The 19,634-nt window shown below is 31.1% G+C and overlaps 2 protein-coding genes across 4 annotated transcripts; one reads left to right on the forward strand and one right to left on the reverse strand.

Annotated features, from left to right (window-relative positions):
• Positions 1-8,526: 8,526 nt before the first annotated feature.
• LOC106376418 (proton pump-interactor 1-like) lies at positions 8,527-11,536 on the reverse strand. 3 transcript variants are annotated; one of them, XM_048747361.1, is made up of 7 exons: positions 11,043-11,536; positions 10,400-10,500; positions 10,155-10,275; positions 10,012-10,073; positions 9,739-9,849; positions 9,114-9,405; positions 8,527-9,040 (listed from the first exon to the last, which is right to left on the reverse strand). In XM_048747361.1, the coding sequence occupies exons 6-7, from the start codon at positions 9,237-9,239 to the stop codon at positions 8,729-8,731; spliced, it is 438 nt and encodes a 145-aa protein (XP_048603318.1). In that variant the 5' UTR covers positions 9,240-9,405; positions 9,739-9,849; positions 10,012-10,073; positions 10,155-10,275; positions 10,400-10,500; positions 11,043-11,536; the 3' UTR covers positions 8,527-8,728. The 3 variants fall into 3 exon arrangements, with proteins under 3 accessions (XP_048603318.1, XP_048603317.1, XP_048603316.1); XM_048747360.1 differs by having other exon boundaries at positions 9,114-9,530; XM_048747359.1 differs by having other exon boundaries at positions 9,114-9,621.
• A 2,332-nt stretch (positions 11,537-13,868) lies between these two features.
• LOC125581613 (NADPH-dependent aldo-keto reductase, chloroplastic-like) lies at positions 13,869-15,704 on the forward strand. Its single transcript, XM_048747363.1, has 5 exons — positions 13,869-14,051; positions 14,383-14,558; positions 14,651-14,897; positions 14,981-15,160; positions 15,374-15,704. Exons 1-5 carry the CDS (start codon positions 13,932-13,934, stop codon positions 15,599-15,601), a joined length of 951 nt encoding a protein of 316 aa, XP_048603320.1. The 5' UTR covers positions 13,869-13,931; the 3' UTR covers positions 15,602-15,704.
• The last annotated feature ends 3,930 nt before the right edge of the window (positions 15,705-19,634 follow it).

Here is a 19,634-nt window from a genome sequence, read left to right on the forward strand (position 1 = left end):
GCTCTCAAAAAAAAAAAAAAATTAAATTAAATTCTGAATAAAATTTACATTGTGTCATGAATAGTAATTAATTCTAACTTAGTTGTACATTTTCTTGTTGAATGAGATATTTTAAAGGTTCAACATTCATAACTTCGCTAATAATATTTAAAACACAAAACATTAGAAATAAGAACTCGTGAACAAACATATTATATACATCAATGAAAACAAAATATGATATAGAAAATTCACCTACTAAACATTTCTTTTCATATTGACGTCCCAATATTTCTTTAAATTCCATGAAATAATTACTTTTTTTTAACTCTTTTGAAAAATTATCTCAAAATATGATTTTGGTTGTTCTATAGAAGTTTATCTAAAAAGCAGATGAGTAGTTCTATATTTTATGGTATAATCATTGGAAGTGAAATTATGCAGAATAAAAAAATCCACTTGACATAACTTAGATCGGAAATTACAAAAGACAAGTCGTCAAAATTAAATTTCAAAATAATTGACTAACACCAAATCTTATAATTAATGTGAATCAATAATGAAATAAATTAGTATTTACGATGGTATCAACCAACACCAATCCAGTTGAAACAAATTTTGTATTTTTTCATGATTCTAAAGTATCAACACCTTTATTCTAATTTTATAGAAATATTTAGCCTACTCAACATCTCCAATAAGAAAAAGTGAAAGAGGCTTCTTTTTCAAAAAAAAAAAAACAACGTCTGAAGTATTTCATATTATTTAAAGATGAAGTTTTGTAAGTTTTTTTGTATATTTTCCATCAAACGTATGATGAGAATATATACAATCATAGCATAGAGTCGACAAATTATAATAATAGATTATTAAAATGGATACTAAGATAAAGTTTGGGCATCATAATTCTACGAATTATCATTTACATACTATTGTAACTATAATACGACACAAACTAAGATAAATATCACTTACACATTATCTATACTATCATTAAGCTATCTATATAAACTATATTAAAAGATAGATTATATTCCACATCCAGTAACAAATATGATTTAAAATTATTCAGTAACAAATATGATTTTAAAACAGAATAATAAGAATTGATCATAAGTCATAATAATTTGTTACAATTTTTTTAAAAAAATATATATTTAATTACAAATCTTAAAATAGTTATATTACTTAAATTAATAAATTAATGATTAGCTAAGAATAATAATAAATTAATGAATAGCTAAAACTTAATAAAACATGACAAATTAGCAAAATTAACTTAAATCATGGAGAACATGACAAATAAGAAAAATTAAATTAATTATATATCTAGTCACAAAGTGTATAGTTATATCATTTAAATTAATAAATTAATGACTCAACTAAAAAGTAAAAACTAATAATAAATTAATGACTAAGCTAAAACCTAATAAAAACATGACAAATAAGAAAAATCAAAATAATTATATATCTAATTACATATTTTATAGTTATATTATTTAAACTAATAAATTATTGACTCAACTAAAAACTATTAATAAATTAATGACTGAGCTTAAACCTAATTAAAATATGATAAATAAGCAAAAATTATCTAAAATCAATGAAATCATGACAAATAAACAAATTCATTTCTCAAATAATAGTATAGATATAAATTTATCATTCAATAATGTAAATATAAATTTATTATTCAATATAAGTGGGCTATAACTGAATTGACTTAGACCCAGTTAAGTGGGCTAAATTTGCCATGCCAACACAGAAATATATACAAAAATAGTTGATAGTGGTCTCCTTGAAGCTCATTTCCCTCAACTTTGGTCTCAAAACTGTCTCTGCATTGATTGAGCAGTTGATAGTGGTCTCGTTGAAAGAAGGAATTTTCAACAATGACGATGTTCTGTTCCGGACAGTTCAATGACGAAGCTAAACCATAGTGATGGATACTTAATTATCTGTTGATGGAGTTTCAACAGTCCAGAGGACAGTAACAAAGCAGACCAAGTGATCGATCTCTGCTTATACCTCAATCGAATCATTAGATAATTAAGTATCCATCACTATTCAGATTTTGCAAGCTAAATGTTTCATTAGTGTATCATTTGCCCATAATTTTGGTCGAAAGCTTCCTTAAGGTTTAGGCTTTTGTCTTAGAGTTTTTCTTTTGATGTGAAGAGATATTCGGTTCTGTTTGTTTTGTAACAAATGTTTCTTTTTTTAGTTGAAAAGAATTATTGTTTGGGTTTCTTTAGAACTATTTGAACGAGGAAACTGAAAAGAATCTCGTTACTTTGCTATTAACGAGAAATCATAAATTAATGTAATACATGGTTTGACTTAGTTTCTTAATGGTAGTTACTACCATCTATCTGATTTAGAGAGTCCAAGAATGTTAATCCAAGGCTCCTCTTCATCATTACATCATAATGACAATGACCCATATGGTGCTGTACTTAGCACGATCAACGAAGCACCAACTACACTAATGCAAGGAGATGATCATGGTCTTATCACTAATGCAAGGAGATGATCATGGTCTTATTATTACTAATGATGATGATCATATGATTCTGATGAATACAAAGACTGATAATCATCATCATAAATCAGGATTACTACTCAATGATGATCATAATGACCATATGATGGATTGGCAAACTCTTGACAAGTTAGTTGCTTCTCAGCTAATCATGAGCCAAGAAGAGTAAGAAGTTAACATTAAAGATCCATCTGATAATTCTTCCAATGAAACCTTTCACCATCATCTCTCCAAAGAGCAAGCAACAATGGCCTCTATGAATGCGTCTTCCTCTTCTTCTCCATGTTCCATCTACTCTTGGCCTCAAAATACAAACACCTAAAGATCCATCCATCCTCAAACGTGTGTGAATCCAAATGCCTCTATATATAATTTAATTGAGTCTCATGCTTAATGGTTACATATAACCACTAATTATAAATTTTATATGAAATATGTTTATTTATTATCACCCGGTGTAACTTTCTTTAGTTTTGTGAAATATATAAACAAAGACTATAACTATTTCTGAATATGGGTTCTATATACTTACGTTAAACACACCAAAAAAACGTCATATTTCAAGAAACTCAAGAACACAAGTATCAAAATATGGATACAAGTATAATCTAAACAAAATCAATTTGAGAAAACAGTCTACAAGTTTGGGAACAAAGGAATTACACACTGATAAAACACAACACACTGAGAAGACAGACACAAGAGAGAATATTCGAGATGAGACTGATAAAAACACATAATTCTTTTTATTTTTGTTCTCTCCGTCGTAATTAGTAACATTCTCAAGACACTAAGCAAACAAAAGACGCTAATCACGTACACATAGTTCCATCACTCTTTTTCTGTTTCAAGCATCTGTACAATCTGAGTCACTCCCTCTACAAATTCTTTGTCGGATCATACTGTCTGTCTGGCATATCGAACATCCGTGGAAGATGGTTGCTGTATCTCTCTGTTGCATCTTTCCCCCACTAGCAGACTTCTCATCCGCTCCACCAATTATCGAAGGCAAAAAACACACAACAAGAAGTTAAAACACGCAAAATAATCAACAAACAATAAAAAAACAGTAAGAAGGTATCTTTATGGAAATACGAGAGGGAAAAACGCTTTACTTCAAGATCAATTGAAAAAAATAAAATAAATATATATACCGAAGGGGAAACAATTTATTACAAGATTTGATTTAGAATAACAAAGTGATGGTAAGTGTCAAGAGGCAAATGAAACATTATCATCTCTAACGATCTCAACGACAGGAGACATGTTCTATTTTGTTTCCACTAAGTACACATAAGCTTCTTCCATTATCAGTCGAGTAATCAATCATTTCCCCTTAAAACTTTTAAAATTTTGAAAACAAAGCTTTGACAAAAAAAAACAGTTTGTATAAATCATATGGTTTTATAAAATTCTGTAAAAAGAAAAGTGGATAATGTACCTCACCAAAAGGCACCTTTGACTCCCGATACCTCATCATCTTGTCTTCATCCTCAAAGAAGTAATTAAAAGCTTCTTGCACCCATCAGACTCGCCGTTTACTTCACTAGCCGTCGCCAACGTTCTCCGTATGTGTATGTGTAGCTACTTTGATGTGGACTGAAGTTCTCTCTATCTCTCACACAGATTATAAAGGGAAATTTTGAAAGCAGAGAGCCGTTGCAAACTGAGAAGTAGCCGTTTGGAGAAAGTAGCCGTTGGGCTCCGTTGGAGTTTCCGAGGTTAATTAATGTGTGCGGGGGTCCCCGGTAGTAATAATATTGCTCGTCCTTTAAATTTGTTGTTATTCGTTCTTCTATTTTTCAAAAAACATATATTTTAAAATCATTTTAATTAGAAAAGTAATTATAATCAGATATTTTTTAATATATGTATTTTATTTCTTGAACTTTACTTTGTGTTTCTATAATATACACTGCCGTAGGCCCAGTTAAGTGGGCTATAACTTAATTGCTTTAGGTCTAACTAAACTCTTGTAGTGATTAGGCCTCACAGTCCAGTGAATAAGGCTTTAACTTTTCACTCCTAGGAGCAAGTTAAACTTGTAGCTTTCTGTTACTTGCAGAAGAAGAAGAAGAGGTTGAAAAGATGGCTTATGCAATGAAGCCAACGAAGTCAGGTTTGTAGCTTTATTTGAATTGATTACAAATGGGTTGAACAAAAAAAAAAGAATTGATTACAAATGGATGATTTGGGTCTAAATGTGTTATTAGTGTGTGCTGATTTGGTACGTGGAGCTAAAGACAAGAGACTGAGAACAAAGGGACAAGTGAGAATGCCCACCAAGGTTCTTAAGATCACTACCCGTAAAGCTCCTTGTGGTGAAGGTATATTTATATGCATGTGTTTATTACACTTAGATCTTAGAACATGAGAATAAGCTCATTGCTTTAGGTTCTTGACATTGCTTAAACTCTTCACTATTGTTTTTTGAAACAGGAACCAATGAGTGATTGATCTTTTCAGCTCTCCTGATGTGGTCAAGCAAATCTCTTCCATCACCATTGAACCTGGTGTTGAGGTTGAGGTCACCATCGCCGACTCTTAGATTTCATTTTGTTTTATTTTCTGTTAGTGGAAAATATAATCCCTTTCACTTTGGTTCAAGCCTACACATCTCTCCCGTTGACTTGGATTAAACCAACATTTTGTTGTAGTGAAACTATACTTCTTATATTTTTTTAGTTGAGGAGATTAAACCAAAGTCTTTATTTTCATCTAGATTATTTTCTTTGATAAAAGCAATGAAGTTGCATTTGTAGCAAAATTACTCATATCACTGGGAGTCTGGGACTACATATGTTAGCATAAGAAACAACTTTGTTTTAGCATATACATGTGTTTAACAGTCTAGTAATCCTTAGTCTCAGTTACATCATGAAACCATCTCCTTGACATCAATACATGATACCATAACTATGGAACACTGATTACAAAGCAGAGCAAGACATTCACCTCCATGGGATTGACCTCGGCAGATTCTTTAGATAATTGTCATTTCTCTATACAACACTCAGTGAGTGTCTCCATACCATTCAAGATTCAATCTTGGTCTCAAAACTGACTCTGCATTGAACAGTTTATAATGGTTTCGCTGAAAGAAGGAATGTTCAACAATGCCAATGTTATTTTCCGGAAAAAGTTGATTGATGGTGTTTCAACAGTCTAGAGGACAGTAACAAAGCAGAGCAAGTGATATTTGCTTATGTTATACCTCAACCGAACCAATAGATCAATAAATAATGAACAATTTAGCAGTGTTCAAAAAAACTAGAAGCCTTAGCTAGACGATTTGTAGAAGACTAGCAAATAGACATATTATTATTCGAGGTTTAAGAACTAACAAATTATTGATTAATTTTTATATTTTTACATTTTATTAGATATTTTAGTTGTTGGGTTTAATTATAAAATAATATTGGTGAATTATAAAATTTACATACACATAAAAATAAACTAGATACATTTGTAGATTTTCACTAATAGTATTTTTTAACTTAACAGATTTATATCAATTTAAACCATTTTAGATTGATTTGGATCAACTTTAAACGGTTTAAACTGATTTGAATTATATAAATTGGAGTTTAGGAAAATTATTTCGGCTATGGCTAATTTGTTGTCAGGACATTGCATAGACCAAATTTTAGAACATTAGTTTAAAATGGTCTTCGTTAGTGTGAAAAGATTCGGTTAAACAATGACAAACCACTTATATATAGTTTTCTAACGGGATTCAAAGCCGGTTTAGTTTGGTTGCATCAGGATTTTTTGCTACATATAAATTATAAACTAATTTATAAAGAACAATAAAATTAGTGGTTTATAAATTAATAAAATAAAATTTTCAATTTATAGAGAATAATACTGTGTTATCAACGAAAAAAAGTCATTAACTAGTTTTAAATCATGGTTTGATTTGACTTTTTACCTATTTTCTCTATAAAATTGTAATTCAAACTATTTACAATGCATTTTATAATGCCGATACTTATGTTCCAACCACAAATAAGATAATTTTAATATCAACCAACAGAAAGGTACAGTTGATCTAATCTGCTTTGGTTTATTTTAAAAATAATTATTCAACATATAGCATGAGTCACGAAAAGAGTAACATTATCACATTGGTAGGAGAAGAAGTGTATAAAGAAATTAAAAAGAAGAGAAGCATTTTGGGAATCAAATGAATGTACACTTGAGAGGTCAAAATGTTGATGAAAAAACTGATAAAATTAAAGTGGTAGTAAGCGGTAGTTGACATTTAATTCTAGTTTACAAAGCAAATACTTATATTAATAGGACTGCAAATTTGTAATAACTAAAGAAAATAATAAATCACATGGAAAAGATTTGTGAAATCTTTTGGCGGTGCACTAGAAAAGCAGGAACATGACTGTCTTCTGTTGTAAAATACTACATGAACCACCATTGCATTTAATTTTACATATTTAAAATGATTAGTAGTTTTATCCATTTAAGAGATTAGACAATTAGTTTAATTGTCAACGCTTAATTCATATGTAATTTGGTTAGTAAGCCAACGTCGATTGCATGCAGTCGCCTTCGATTTGACTTCCACTCCCTAATGAACTATTTTATGCAAATCATATCATTGACAAGTAATCTTATGTCAAACCGCCCTTTCTAAATATATTATTGTATTAATTATCATTGAAACTATTACATTTTTCCTAAGAGACGCCCCTTCGAATGTGGATGAGATTTTATTGATATACTAGGGGTTTTCCGGGCTACGCCCGGACTTTTCCTATAATATTAGTTTAGTTTTTATATTTAAATTTTAAAATTGAACAAATATGATATAAATTGAAACTTGTTATAGAATTATAAACATAAATACAAATTTAAAAATATTTGAAATGTTTTGTTGTGTTTTATTGGAGTTTTATGTAGGATATTAGTAAGATTAATAAAAAGTTAACTAAATTATAAGTTAAGATCTATATATATTCTTTATCTTGGTTATTTATTTTTATGTAAAACAATTGTAAAGCTTATAATTAGTACTGTATAAATTTTGATCGGTTTTAAAATTATTAAGTTTCATTTTTGTACTTGTCTTTAAAAGAAAGTACCACCGACTTGTATACAGGTTCTTTATTTGTTGTCTTCAATTTATCGTTTTAACCCAAATAATTTTGTCAGCCTTTTTAACCAAAATTTAAATTTAACATTTATTGTTGCTATTTAATTTATGTTTTTTTTTAAGTTTGTTTGTGATTGAAAGAAAATTTTGCTTCATGATTTGAATATTTTTAGTTATAAATTTATAGAAGGTTTACTTTCATACCGTTGATGATATAATATTAATTTTACAGTTTTTTATTTTAATTATTTAATTAATCAGATTTTTTTGGAAATAGTTTTGAATATTAATATTATTATTTGATGTTCTAGATTTTTTTTTTATGTTTGTTGGGTAGTGTTTGTGTGCTCGGTCATCCCTTTATGCAAGGCTAAGATACTTGCTCAAACATGATCTTGAATGACTTATCGAAAACAGGTATGAGTGAGGACTTCAAACATAATTAAAAGTTTTCTGAAATTTATAAATGGTAGATACATACAAAAATTATCACTGTATAAGATCTGGAATTAGGTTTTTAATCAAAATTCTGAAGAACTCTTAACTTAAATCTGATTAAACACATTGCATAAGTTTCTGAAAATAATTTATATACAAAAACGGTTTAAGAATTCTAACTCCTACGGTTTGATCATGCCCTATAATCTGAGTTGCAAACCTACGAACTGCATTATTATTATTCTCGCATTTGCCTCACTTCTTCTTTTGTGTTTCATGACCTCTTTTTTTAGGTTCCATGACCTTTGTTTATGATGCTTTGATAGTATTGTGTACAAACTCAATATTAAATTTTACTTTAGTTATACACATTCTAAGTTATTATCCAGGCTACACATGTTTATATTAATAATTTGTTTTATATTTATAGTAATTTTAAAATTATCAAAATAGAAGATTGTTTTTAAAATTTTAACCTTTTAATTAACTACCATTTTCTATTTTTGGATTTATATATACATAACTGAAATGTAAAAAAGTATTTAAAAAGGGAAGAGTCTCTATTTAGTATGTAAATGAGACATAAGTTTTAAAGAGTCTCATCCTCAAAAGAAAGCTTTAAAAAAACCCAAACTACAGCAAACGCAGCTTCCCTTGATCTAGAAAACGTAGTAGTAACCCAAGTCAAGAAGCATTAGTACCACAACAGCAGCTGGAGCAGCCCAAACCATGTAGTTAGTCTGCTTCTTACGCTTGAGCATTGGTCTCGGGAGTGTTTCCGGTCCTCCTCTATTGCGGATCCTGTTCCTTATTGGCTTCTCCTTCAACACTTTCTTTTCCTTCTTTGGTTTCTCCTCCACTGGAGCTTCAATCTCCTCCTTCTCAGCCTCAGAAGCTTCTGGAAATTCCTCAGAGATGGCCTCGTATGCGTTGCTGCCTCCTGTCTTCTTCTTGGCCGCTTTCTCTCGCTCCTGCAACACACCAAAAAAAAAGAAGATTATTAGAATGGAAAAGAGAGAAGGCAAAGAGCATTGATATTGATACCTTTTGTTCTTTCTTCTCAGCTTCCTTTTGAGCTCTTATGGCAGCTTTAGCAGTGGCTTTCTCTGCCAGCTTCTTTTTCCTTTCCATGGCTAGCTTGGCTTTAGAAATCTCCTCTTGCTTTCTCATCTCTTTCACTGTAGCTTCATCTAGATCTAGAATTACTTCCACACCTTGAGGTAACTTTCACCGTAGCTTCATCAAGATTAACTATTTACTAAAATTTTCTGGAAGTCTCCTTGAGGCTGTATCTTTGGCTCCAATATTTTGCCCTAGAGTCCTGACTGAGGCTCCCCTGCACAAACAAAAAAAAAAAACTTGAAACTGTAAGATAAAGCCAGATTTTAAGAGTAATATTAACATTGTACAACTGAGGCTCCCCTGCACAACCCTTTGGCATCCGGTCTAACATGTAGCAATCTGTGATGTCTAAGTAGGTCAGTGACATTCTCGACAATTCATCAAAGGAACGATGTCTAGCTCCAAAGAGTGATTGCATACTATTCTTTCACTGGTTGATTTTTTCAAAAAGATGTAATTCTAAATAACATTCATTGTTATAACATTCATTAACGAACTGGCAGAGAAAAGCCAAACATAAACTACTCATGAACAACTGTTTTCTAACCTGACGAACTGTATACTCTTCTGCAATCTAACCGGCCAAATTCCTGACAAACTCGTGACCCCAAGATCCGATGTCACCCTCTGATCCAGTCAACCTGTATCCTAAGCTTTCCTGAAAAAGAGTATTGCATAACAAACTCAAGCACCAAAAACTACCTCAAATTTTAGCAAAGAACCACAAAACACAACACTGTTTTAAGGTATATCATAAGATGAAACACACAGAAAGTTAAGTTTTTATCAATTCCTACTATAATAGCAAGAAAGCACATACCCTTTGACCCTCAGCAGACATGGTCAGTGCCAAGACAGACATAGTACATCAGCCAGAAATTTCTGCAGATACATAAAAAGCGATCTTTAATCCATACACAGTAGAATGAGCAAGAAGATGGTAATAATTTCTTGAAATTGTACCTTGAAATCGGACTCCACCATATTTTTATGAAACTCCTTAAGAGTTCCATAGTGAGGATGGAGAAACTTGAGGGGTGTTGGAACCGACGTCATGGAGCTTGTTGAGGCACGGATCTCCTGCCTACAGATTAAACAAAAACATAGACAAAATTAAAATTATACTATGAAATCCAAAAAAAAAAAGATTATATGAGTATTATCTGCAAATTAAATCGACAATAGGTTAAGAGAAACACACGAATTACCTCATGCTTTCGAGAGCAGTCTTCTGCAGTTCAGGATTAGGGTCTTGAACCCTCTCAACATAGAGCTCCAGGTTCTGCTTCAGTTGCAAGTCCTCTTCAGACTACAAATCACATCAGATGCCAAACATATCATATAGCAATCACTTTAGCAAGGCTTTCAAAACCAACAAACAGCTTATCAGCTAAACCCTAAATCTCTACATTAGTGCAATATCTACAGCCTAATCGTAAATCTCCACTAACTCTGATTATAAACTAACTCTTGCAGCCAAGCAAAGATTCAAAGAGAATGAGAAATTGTGCTTACCAGATCTTCCCAAGTAACATCTACCTAATTGATTTTCTTATATATAAAAATGATGTAGATTTACCATTACCAATCTTATTGTCAAAAGTTTTCGCCAAAACTCGTAGTTTTAAAAATATATGCCACATCCAAGAGTCTTGTTGCGTTATACTACTGATTTTTCAAAAAAAAAAACTTCGTTGTTGCCTGTTGGATTCATGCAATATGTAGCTATACAATTTAACCCCAAAGAAAATGCAAATGATTTCTTATTTCTTGATTTGGACGTAGTATCCCACGACTATTCACGAGGTTTGACCAGAAAAATGAGTAAACTATTAACGTGTGAGGCGTTACCATGTAAACAAACTGCATCAGACAGAAATGAAATGAAGATACCCCACGACGATGATTTGACCATAATAACGCTTAAATTGAGCAAAATACCCTCCCCGTCTTCAAGCTTTGACCTCCTTTGCTATCCTATTTAATGGGCCACCGCGAAACCCAGATCCAAAAACCATTAATGGCGTTATAAAGCAACGGATCCAGATCCGATTCCGCCGCCGCGGAAATGCCGACGCAGCCGAGGAAGATAGCACTGGTCACCGGAATCATCGGCCAAGACGGATCGTACCTGACGGAGTTCCTCCTCGAAAAAGGCTACGAAGTCCACGGCCTGATCCGCCGATCGTCAAACTTCAACACCCAGCGGATCAACCACATCTACATCGACTCGCACAACGATGAAGCTCCACTACGAAGAGATCGTGCTTACCAGATCTTCCTCTTTCTTATCATCCTTCTTCTTGGGATCCCTAGAAGGAACCTTGGTCGTAGCTTCATCCCACTTCGCACCATCACCAACGCTGTTCGGATCTGGACCTGGAGGCCAAGAGCAAACACATGGGCTTCCTGGGCCAACATCATTAACATTCTACTTTTTTAAAAAAAAATCGAAGCCCAACAAACTACAGGCGAGATGACATGTCAAAAAGAAATCTTCTAATTGGTTGATTTTATTGTCCTACGTGGACACTCTCCCTATTGATTATATAACCCTTTTATTATAGTAAGATTCTTGGGATCCCTAGAAGGAACCTTGGTCGTAGCTTCATCCCACTTCGCACCATCACCAACGCTGTTCGGATCTGGACCTGGAGGCCAAGAGCAAACACATGGGCTTCCTGGGCCAACATCATTAACATTCTACTTTTTTAAAAAAAAATCGAAGCCCAACAAACTACAGGCGAGATGACATGTCAAAAAGAAATCTTCTAATTGGTTGATTTTATTGTCCTACGTGGACACTCTCCCTATTGATTATATAACCCTTTTATTATAGTATAGATACTATTCATAATATAAAACCACAATCTGTTCCTGCTGATGCTTCATATTTGTACGTATTATATCGTATCTTTGAGTGTACATATAATAAATAACATAAAAATCATAAAAACATTTTTCATCAAAACAATTGGGGAGAAATTTGTATATGAACTAAAACATAACTTTCTTTTTTTTCTGAAACAAGGGTAATCTTATATATTAAAACAGAAGTCACAATTTTGATTCATGTGTGATTTTTTAAAAAATTGACCTAATGGACCTATTTCTAGAAAGTTATGTTACATTTAATATTTAATCTTATCATTTAAATTTTAAGCATACCAAAAATTTTTATTGGGCTATCAATAATTGGATTTAAACAATAGATGTTCCATTGGATTTATAGATAATATAAATTAAATAGATATAATTTAATGTTGTAATACTATACCTCTATATGGTAAATATTTAAATATTTGTCGATGTTAACTTTTAAAATTATAAAGTTTTTTTTTTTTTAAATAACAAAAATCGTTTGATCTAACAATGATTAATATTTACTACTTTAAACCAATGAAAACAAATTTTAAACTATATAGTTTATTTTAAAAATTAAATAAGAACTAAATGTTTAATTATTTACTCGATAATATAAATCTATGAAGCGAAAAGTATATATTTTTAAAAAACTTTCTAAATTTATGAAATGTTAGAATATCTTTGAATATGACAACAAAACAATATTTTTACTAATCTTTATATATAATTACGATTTTAATAGTGAAATAATAATCCGAAAATATATAAATAGAAGAAGATACAAAACATGTGAAAGTTTGAAATAATCTATTCAATCAAAAAAATATACAGTAAACTTATTATGTTTTAAAAATTGATAGACACATATATATTATAATATATACCAATTTAGAATTGAAAATAAAATATTTATATAAAAATAAATAAAAACAAAAACTTGCGTAGTTACGCGGGTCGAGATCTAGTTACAATTAAAACATCATTATTCCATCTTGGTTCTTGATTTGTAAGGTAAGTATAAAAGGTAAGGTTAGTAATTTTGTACTGCGATTGCAATCATAATTGATTTTTTTTTGGGTGAAAATCATAATTGAATATTATTAACATCTTAAATGTAAAAAATCACAAAAAAAATCAGATTTTCACATGTCTCAGATACTAGAATGATATTTTCCTGCCATGATAAAAATTAGGAAAACATGCATGTCTATAGTATCGTTCATTCGTTTGTGAAATAGTTAGAGAATCTTGTGACGCTATAAAGGATCTCTGGAACTATAATGCTAGGCCATTACTCCATCTAAAAGCCAGATGAGTGTAAACAGTTGGCAAGTAATTAGCTTGTAAAGTTTCCAATAGAATCAAGTTGCAAAATAAAATGCAAGAACAACCATATTTAGGAATACTAAAACACCAATGAGGAACTATAATCAGCTATTTAGCTTGTGATGTTTGCAAATTGCAATAGAATCAAGTTGTAAAATAAAATGTAAGAACAACCATATTTTGGAAACACTAATGAGGAAATTTATTGAGGAGGGAAGATATCATCTTGAGGTTTGAGAGATATGGATTTGGGTAGGCTAAGAAAATCCCAGAAGACATGGAAAACTCTCGTGCTTCGATACGTCCATAGTCCCAATTCATATTACATTTCAAGATGTAATACAATAAACTATCATAATATACTCCATATATAGGTCATATTCTATATATTAATAATTGATGTCATAAGGGAAATTGTTTAAGGAAGAAGAAAATAAATCAAGAACGTTGACCTTTCAATGGCCTATATAAACATGTCTTAGACTCAACACTCAGCACAGAGCAACACATTGAGCCTGAAGAGAAGAAAAAGAAAAAAGAGAGAGAGAGATGAGGAGTGACGTAGCACGGCTCAGGTGTGGGAAGACGATTCCATTGCTTGGAATGGGAACTTATTGTCCTCAAAAAGATCGAGAGAGTACCATCTCAGCCGTCCATCAAGCCATCAAGGTTCATTTTCTCTCTTCTAAAAAGTAACTTTTATTATTACAAATTTTTTATCAGATGATCTTATAATATATTGTGTGTTTTCTTGTATATCACTTCTCACGCAGAGTAGAGTATTCATCACTTGACCACCAAATATGATTATTAGTATATTTATGTTTATGCAAAATCATAACCTTATATACAAATTCTTTACAAGTATCAATATATATGTATAATAAATTAGAAAGTAATACATACAAATGTTAAATATTCCAATAACAATAAGGGATTTGTAAGAATCCATGTTGTGCCTTCTTATATCTCATAAGCTTACTTCTTGGAATGGAGACAGATAGGGTATAGACATTTCGACACAGCAAAGATATATGGATCAGAAGAAGCTCTAGGAACTGCATTAGGTCAAGCTATCTCCTATGGAACTGTCCAAAGAGAAGATATCTTTGTGACTTCAAAGTTATGGTCTAGTGATCACCATGACCCTATCTCTGCCCTCACACAAACTCTCAAGTAAGCTTCTCTTGAAAAACATAAACACTCACCTACAATACTTTGATGGCTGACGGATCAATCTCATGACCATATTGTTAATGACTTTATAGGACAATGGGGCTAGAATATCTAGATAACTACTTGGTGCATTGGCCAATAAAGCTAAAGCCAGGAGTGAGTGAGCCCGTCCCAAAGGAAGAAGAGTTTGAGAAAGATGTAGGAATTGAAGAAACTTGGCAAGGCATGGAGAGATGCTTGGAGATGGGTTTGTGTAGATCCATTGGTGTTAGCAACTTCTCTTCTAAAAAGATCTATGATCTTCTCGATTTCGCTTCTGTCTCTCCTTCTGTTAACCAGGTTTGGATACAAAACATTAATACCAAAAAATCTTGCTTAATTTTGGGGAGATTTGATAATTAAGATTTTGTATATATGTATAGGTGGAGATGCATCCATTGTGGAGACAAAGCAAGCTAAGAAAAGTGTGTGAAGCGAACAACATCCATGTAAGTGGATATTCACCACTTGGTGGGCCAGGGAATCGTTGGGGGTCAATGGCTGTGATTGAACACCCTGTCATCAAATCAATTGCTCTCAAGCATAATGCCACTCCAGCTCAGGTAACTCGGAAATATATACATAACTTGCTATGGCTCTTTACCCTATTTCTAAGAGCCTTATTCAAACACTTTTTCATTTTGACATCACCTTTATAATTCGTATTTTTATGAACTTCTATGTTTTTGAATATACATAATAATTTGACATGCAAATGTAACCAAAAATGAAAAAAAAATGTTTAACTGATTGTAACCAATTATTTATAAATGAAGGTGGCTCTCAGGTGGGGAATGTCAAAAGGGGCAAGTGTGATTGTGAAAAGTTTTAATGGAGAAAGAATGAGAGAAAACAAGAGAGCCTTAGATATCAAATTGGATGACCAAGACTTATCATTCATTGACCAATTGGAGGAGTGGAAGATCATGAGAGGAGATTTCCTTGTTAATCAAACCACAAGCCCTTACAAATCCATCAAACAACTTTGGGATGATGAGATATAATTGATTAGGGTTTCACATAATTTCATCCAAAATGTAATTTCATCATCACATTATGTTGCTTATGATCATAGTTTTCTCATTTGGTATATAAAGTCATTACAACTTGAAAAAACACAATCTTGCTTGATTTTGTTTAATCCTCTTTTTTATGCAACATATTTAGTAGTTTTTCTCCATTTATTCCTCTTTATTAGTAGTGACAAATTGTCATGGCTTTGATTTTGTAACTGGTGAGTACTGCTAAGTGCTGACCATATATTGAAGGCTTGAGGTGTCGTTTCTTCTCAACGAGGTGTCGTTTTGATTTAATTCCGATCCCGAAATTTCGGGGCCCAACCCATTTATATACATCCCAAGTTTTGATCGGCGCATATCGGACCTCTTTGTTTTTTTTTCCCTAAATTTTGATATCTTTTTGGAAAACCCATATCCAATTTTGGTTTTTCAACCAGTAAATATTCTTAGATTTGACATACATTGAACTGGTATCTTTTGTAGGGTAGACAATACAAAATTAGGCTTTGTCATGGAAATAGATGAAACAAATAGCATGCAAACTAAATATGAGTTTTCCACCTGAGAAAAGCTAAGAGCATCTCCAAAAATAATTTTGAAATTTCAAATATGATAATTTTTGCATGCTCCAAAAACAACTTCAAATATAAAATTTCACTGTACAATTATATGATTTTCAAATTATCTTACTAATTTTTATAGTTATCATTTTAGTCTTTATAAAATTTTTATCTTATGCAAAATACTAATATATTAATTACAGTAAAATGAAAATATTATACAAACCAATATTACAAGACAGATTTAATACAAATTATAAAGATAAAATACAAAAAGATAAAAATTATATGAAAACAAAATTATTTCATCAACTACGAAAGTACAAAATTTTAACAATTTTAGCTTATAATCTCCAAATAAAAATAAAAAACTCAGTTATTATTTCGAAATGCATGTAATATGCTATTAAATGTATTATATTACTAATTAATATTGTGTTTAATATTTCTATATATATTTTATTTCTAAATTAAAAATTATGATTTTTGTTAACTTTTATTAATAAAAAGTAAGATAGTGTAAAATATACAGTTTTAAAAGGATAAATTGTTAGAAATACCATAAGTTAAGTACCAATCCAAACATATAATAATATTTGGATTTAAGCTTTAGTGATTATTGTTTAAGGTTTTAGTATTAAGGGGTTGGGTTTATAAATTTTCTATAAATATTTTAAAAAATTAGCTTAGTGTTATTTTATCACAAATTTAGGGTATTTATGAAAATAATAATTTATTAATGATAAATTTGAAAATGGTATCAAACTTGTAGTAAAATTGAAAATTTTCCACTTAAGAGTTAAGTTTGAAGTTGTTCTTTTGGAGAAGAACATCCTCATACTTTAAATTTGAAGTTTTACCAACTTTCAAAATGAGCAGTAAATTTTGTGTTGGAAAAGCTTTAACAAATGTTTTTGTTTTTGATCAAAAGCTAGAAACAAATGTTTTTGTAAGAAGCAGAATCTATGAAATAACAATCAACGTTTGGATATCAAGGTTCATATACTTTTGTGAGCTTCTAGCTTCATGGTTTACAGGAACAATTTGAGGCATTCATTGTCAGTGAAAGATGCCACTATAACAATCTGTTTTAAATTAAATTCAGATTCTTAGAAGAAAAATTCAAATTTTATTTTATTATCATATAATATTATTGTTGGCAAAAAATCATATAGTTATGTCTTATTCTTTTGAGGTTTGTATTTTCATTCCCACAACTCAATGGGAATGTGAAAGCGGCTTTAGTTTCTTAACTTTCTTCTTTGCACTTTTATTCTTCGCGCTCTCTTTTGCTCACCTTTTCACATTTCTCAATAGTTTTTTTTTTTTAACTCAGCAACACTTTTCCTGTCTGCCTTTATCCTTTAGGGAAAACAACACACTTTGCATAAAGTCCTCAGTCCATGACTTAGTTATGTCCCTAAAATTTCATATGTAATAGTTGCGTAGACCATTTTAGTCAGAACGGTTTCTTAAGGGTTTATACAATGCAATATTACTCACTAAACATTTACACAAGATGGTATAGTTTGCTTTATAGCGTGTTAAATCATGATTATATTTCAAGTCTTTTATAAGATGTTAATTTTTTCCAAACAAAGTTAAATAAATTGTCATTTTCTCATTTTTAATTTACAAGGGCGGATTGTCCGGTCATTCTTGAAAGTGAAACAGACGATTTACTTTACACGAGTCGTGCTCGTAGCAGAAGCCATTCGTGTGGAAGTCTACTCATCCAAAGTTTCATTTTAATCAACTTTCTAAGTGGACTTATCTTTTTCAATGGTCACTATTTTGTTCCACACGAATCATATTTTCTTTTCTGTCGATAATGTGTTTTCTGTCAGTTCCACTCAATTAATTTGCTTTACCTTCGTACATATGATAATAACAATCATAGAAAAAGATAGTGAATACATATTCATACATTTATATTATAAACCTTACTAACAAAAAGAAATGGTCTAACGTGGTTTACAAAGTCGTCTAATTCAAATCGCCTACTGTAGACTTGGTTAGATATAAAATTTTGTAAAGAGCTCGACTGTAAATATTCAAAGAAGAGGTAGAAGTGAATTTTAACTAATTGAGAATTATTTTTATTTTCTTGAAAGAGTTAAGTCTCTCCTTCTTGCAAAAAAAAATTATAAAAGAAAAAGTGGGTTGAAGTATAAAGTATTACTTCTTGAATCATAATGGAGGATTGACTCTCACTTATGATTCTTGATGAGTTAAGGTGACTGACGGTAATTACGGTGGTCTTATGTGAGTATTTTGATTCCATAACAAATGATCTAATCGTTTAGGATCTGCAAATTTTAGTTTAGTTTTTTTTCATTTCCTGAAAAGTGGTTTAATGACATCTTGGACTTGAGAAAGCAAATAGCCAAGATAGAAAAGTAGGCCAGCCATGTCTTGTGTTCCTTGGGCCCTAAAAATGCGTTTGCGGTTGAAACTCATTTGGCATCAAGAACAGTATAATCGCCATGTTAAAACCACACTGCTTCTTCTATATATTAATATATATATATATATGCTTAATTGTTTATAAAACATTTAGTCCTGTTTTCTCTTACAAACCATTTTACCCTTTTCATGTTCTTAACCAACTAATTAAACTAAGAAACTTCATTGAACTGCCAATTGAAATTACTTGCATATCCTATGGATTTTTAGAGAAATGACAAACTGCTTTGCCACAAAGTGGATTTACGGAAAGGGCAAAACAAAGGGACAAAACACTAAAAAGCAACTTGTCATTCTCTTATAATTTCAGTGCCAACAAATACTGTGTCCCACACCATTTACTATTAAATGAAAATAAAAAATGGTTTGGGATTATCACATTTGTGGCTTATATTAGTTGAGCTGTCCAAAATATCTAAGTTGCTATCAGATACCAGAACAAAGTTTTTTTTGGTAAAGTAAGTTGATAAAGAAAAAAATAAATCTGGAAAGCAGTGTGAACCATCCTTTCCAGCGTAAGTATTCATAAAGGAAATGAAATGAAATTAAGAAAACAAATGATATGAACTTTTTCAAACACATTAACGAAACTCAGACTGTCTATTTTTCTTCGTTTTAATCTAAAAAACTTATATCAGGTCGGTTCCTAACAAAAAGGGGTTCGATAAAAAAACTTGTTTTCATATGGTTGGTCAACAAATTATCTGAGAAATACATATATTAACAAAACTCGGAGATTTATTACCTAAAACAATACAACATTTACGAAGTAAAGAACGATTACACATACGCTTAAGAAGAGTGTTCCAAACAAAAAACACAAGCTTAAGAAAAACCAATGCCATAACTGATAAACCCTAATACTACACTTGTTTTTAATTTGTTCTATATTTAACAAAAATATAAATCGCTGTCTTAAGCTTGTGCTGTCTTTTCGTGCCCACCCACACCCGTTAACATTATTAGTGGCTTATAGCATAAACGAGGTAAAA

This window comes from Brassica napus, chromosome C2 (assembly GCF_020379485.1).
Source record: "Brassica napus cultivar Da-Ae chromosome C2, Da-Ae, whole genome shotgun sequence".
NCBI classification, from domain to species: Eukaryota; Viridiplantae; Streptophyta; class Magnoliopsida; order Brassicales; family Brassicaceae; genus Brassica; species Brassica napus.

Coding starts and splice junctions, on each gene's coding strand:
- LOC106376418 (XM_048747361.1), bottom strand. CDS start 9,239: ATGAGAAAGCAAGAGGAGATTTCTAAAGCCAAGCTAGCCATGGAAAGG. Junction 9,041..9,113: donor CTGAGAAGAAAGAACAAAAG/GTATCAATATCA, acceptor GGTGTGTTGCAG/GAGCGAGAGAAAGCGGCCAA.
- LOC125581613 (XM_048747363.1), top strand. CDS start 13,932: ATGAGGAGTGACGTAGCACGGCTCAGGTGTGGGAAGACGATTCCATTG. Junction 14,898..14,980: donor TCTCTCCTTCTGTTAACCAG/GTTTGGATACAA, acceptor ATATATGTATAG/GTGGAGATGCATCCATTGTG. Junction 15,161..15,373: donor ATAATGCCACTCCAGCTCAG/GTAACTCGGAAA, acceptor TTATAAATGAAG/GTGGCTCTCAGGTGGGGAAT.